This window comes from Peromyscus eremicus, chromosome 10 (genome assembly GCF_949786415.1).
Source record: "Peromyscus eremicus chromosome 10, PerEre_H2_v1, whole genome shotgun sequence".
NCBI classification, from domain to species: Eukaryota; Metazoa; Chordata; class Mammalia; order Rodentia; family Cricetidae; genus Peromyscus; species Peromyscus eremicus.
This window is the reverse complement of record NC_081426.1, coordinates 81,657,853-81,660,023: the sequence shown is the minus strand read 5'-3', so window position 1 is coordinate 81,660,023 and position 2,171 is coordinate 81,657,853. Positions and strand designations below refer to the sequence as shown.

The 2,171-nt window shown below is 44.7% G+C and overlaps 1 protein-coding gene across 1 annotated transcript; it reads right to left on the bottom strand.

The window, feature by feature from the left end:
• Window positions 1–569: 569 nt before the first annotated feature.
• On the bottom strand, window positions 570–1,960 carry LOC131920441 (C-X-C motif chemokine 3-like). Its single transcript, XM_059274773.1, has 4 exons — window positions 1,867–1,960; window positions 1,657–1,780; window positions 1,457–1,540; window positions 570–777 (listed from the first exon to the last, which is right to left on the bottom strand). The coding sequence occupies exons 1-4, from the start codon at window positions 1,946–1,948 to the stop codon at window positions 570–572; spliced, it is 498 nt and encodes a 165-aa protein (XP_059130756.1). The 5' UTR covers window positions 1,949–1,960.
• Window positions 1,961–2,171: the final 211 nt, after the last annotated feature.

The window sequence follows — 2,171 nt, the reverse complement described above, 5'->3', positions numbered from 1 at the left end:
CATTTAAACCTCCAAGTTCTAAGTCTTAGAAGCATTAAATAGTCATTGAGACTTACAGAAATCACTTAAAATGTCTAAGGAATATACAGAACATTACAGTTCTTGAAGCTTCAACACAAAGTTGCTCATTCATTGTGACACTGTAGAGCCATTTCAATAAATAACAACTATAATCTTTTATCGGTACAAAAGTAGATGTGCTCATATGTTCTCCCTACATTAAATGGCCTCCTTTGCCTGTTGACTGCCCCAGCTATCATCACAATGGTCAGCATGGGATGGCTGCCCCAGAAATATGAATATAATTCCCTAAGAGAATCTGAAAACCTTTAACCTTCATGTTAAGAATGAGGATTGATGAAACCTATGTTTGATATTAAATAAACAGTAAATATGAGGGCATCTTGCAAGTAGATTCAATTATACACTTAGTTATTTTACATATAAAATATTAACAACATACACTTTGGGGAAAATAAATAAATATGGACTCTCGGGAGTTGTTCAAAGCAAGCAGGCGAAGCCTCATCCCGACGGTCTTTGGAAGGATCAATTTTTTCCTCTTTGCTTTAGAAGGCAGGTCCTTCATCAGGATCAGGGGCTTCCTCCTTTCCTGGCTCAGCTGGACCTGATGCTGTCATGAGAAAACGGATTTCTTTAGTAGGTGCACAGAATTCTTCTTTCTCCTGGGTTTTCTGAGTACAGCCTGACCCCAGTGGCCTCTGCCTGTGGCGGCTGTGCTGTAGAGCAGACGCCTCAGCTCTAGTAGATGCGCTCCTTCAGGATGGAGGTGGAGTGGGGATCTAGGGTCTCAAAAAGCTAAAGTTGTTGTTTGTCTGTCATACCAGGTCTCAGTTAGCTCATGAAGTACTATTATTTTTCATTTTTATTAAGTCTCAAGCTAAATTTTCCTGAAATAGATGGATAATAGGATTTGGTAGTGGATATATATCTATATATCTATATATCTATATATCTATATATCTATATATCTATATATCTATATATCTATATATCTATATATCTATATATCTATATATCATCTATATATCTATATATCATCTATATATCTATATATCTATATATATATAGATATATATATATAGATATATATAAAATCCCTGCTTTTCCTCACTAAATATTAGAATCCTGTTTCCAAACACCACGGACCTGCTTTTCAGAATAAACTGGGTGTGCGAGCCTGGGGGAGATGAGAATTTTTAAAAAGCAGTACTATCTACTCTCATACAACGGGGATAGGCTCCAGGTGGGAATAAAGGATCCTGGAAAAATCTTTCCGGCACCACAACAGACTAATTATCAGTAGGGTTATTTTAATTGTAAAAATAATAAGCACGATTGTAGTTCTGTGACTTTCCCTAGTGTAGTTAGTGTTCAGGAGTCAGACGTCAGGACTCCTATGAGGTTCACAAAATGCAAACAAAACATCACTCACGTCTTCAGTATCTTTTGGATGATCCTCTGAACCAAGGGGGCTTCAGGGTCGAGGCAAACTTCCTGACCATCCTTGAGAATAGCTCTGCAGAGAGAAAGGAGGACCCTTATCAGGCCTGAGGTCTCACTGGGTGAGCATGGGGCAGCAGGAGGGTCTGGGCGACCTTGGCAGTGGCAGAGGTTGCCGGGGGAGACACTCACATGACTTCTGTCTGGGTGCAGTGGGGACCTGGGGGCGTCACCTTCAAGCTCTGGATGTCCTGGAAATCGATCCTTTGTTGGGTCCTCAGGCACTGACAGCGCAGCTCACTGGCCACAACTGTCCCTATGGGAAAAGACACTGGGTCAGCGGGGCTGTGGGCGGCTGCGCCCACCTGAGGATCCTCCAGGGATGGCAGCCGCGGGTCCCACCTGCAGCCTGGTGGCTGGTGGCCAGCAGCAGCAGCAGCACCAGCATCGCTGTGCGGAGGAGCGGGCGGGTGGCTGGGGCCATGGCGCTGAGAAAGGAGTGTGGTTGGAGTCTGGAGCGCAGGAGCTGGCTGGAGGCTCTGTGGTGCGAATGGAGCTCCAGGGCCCTGTGAGCCCCTTTTATTCATGGTAGCTGGAAAAGCCCGAACCCCGGGCTGGGGAAATTCCTGGAGCTTCAGGTCCGGGTGTCAGAAGAAAGACAGAGCCACACCCCTATGCTCGAGGGATGAGTGTGTTGGGGACACGCG

Bases quoted from the DNA above. Each gene is read 5' to 3' on its own strand.
- LOC131920441 (XM_059274773.1), bottom strand. From the start codon at position 1,948: ATGGCCCCAGCCACCCGCCCGCTCCTCCGCACAGCGATGCTGGTGCTG. The intron at 1,781-1,866 runs GTGGGACCCGCG...CTTTTCCCATAG, and splicing joins CACCAGCCACCAGGCTGCAG to GGACAGTTGTGGCCAGTGAG. The intron at 1,541-1,656 runs GTGAGTGTCTCC...TTCTCTCTGCAG, and splicing joins TGCACCCAGACAGAAGTCAT to AGCTATTCTCAAGGATGGTC.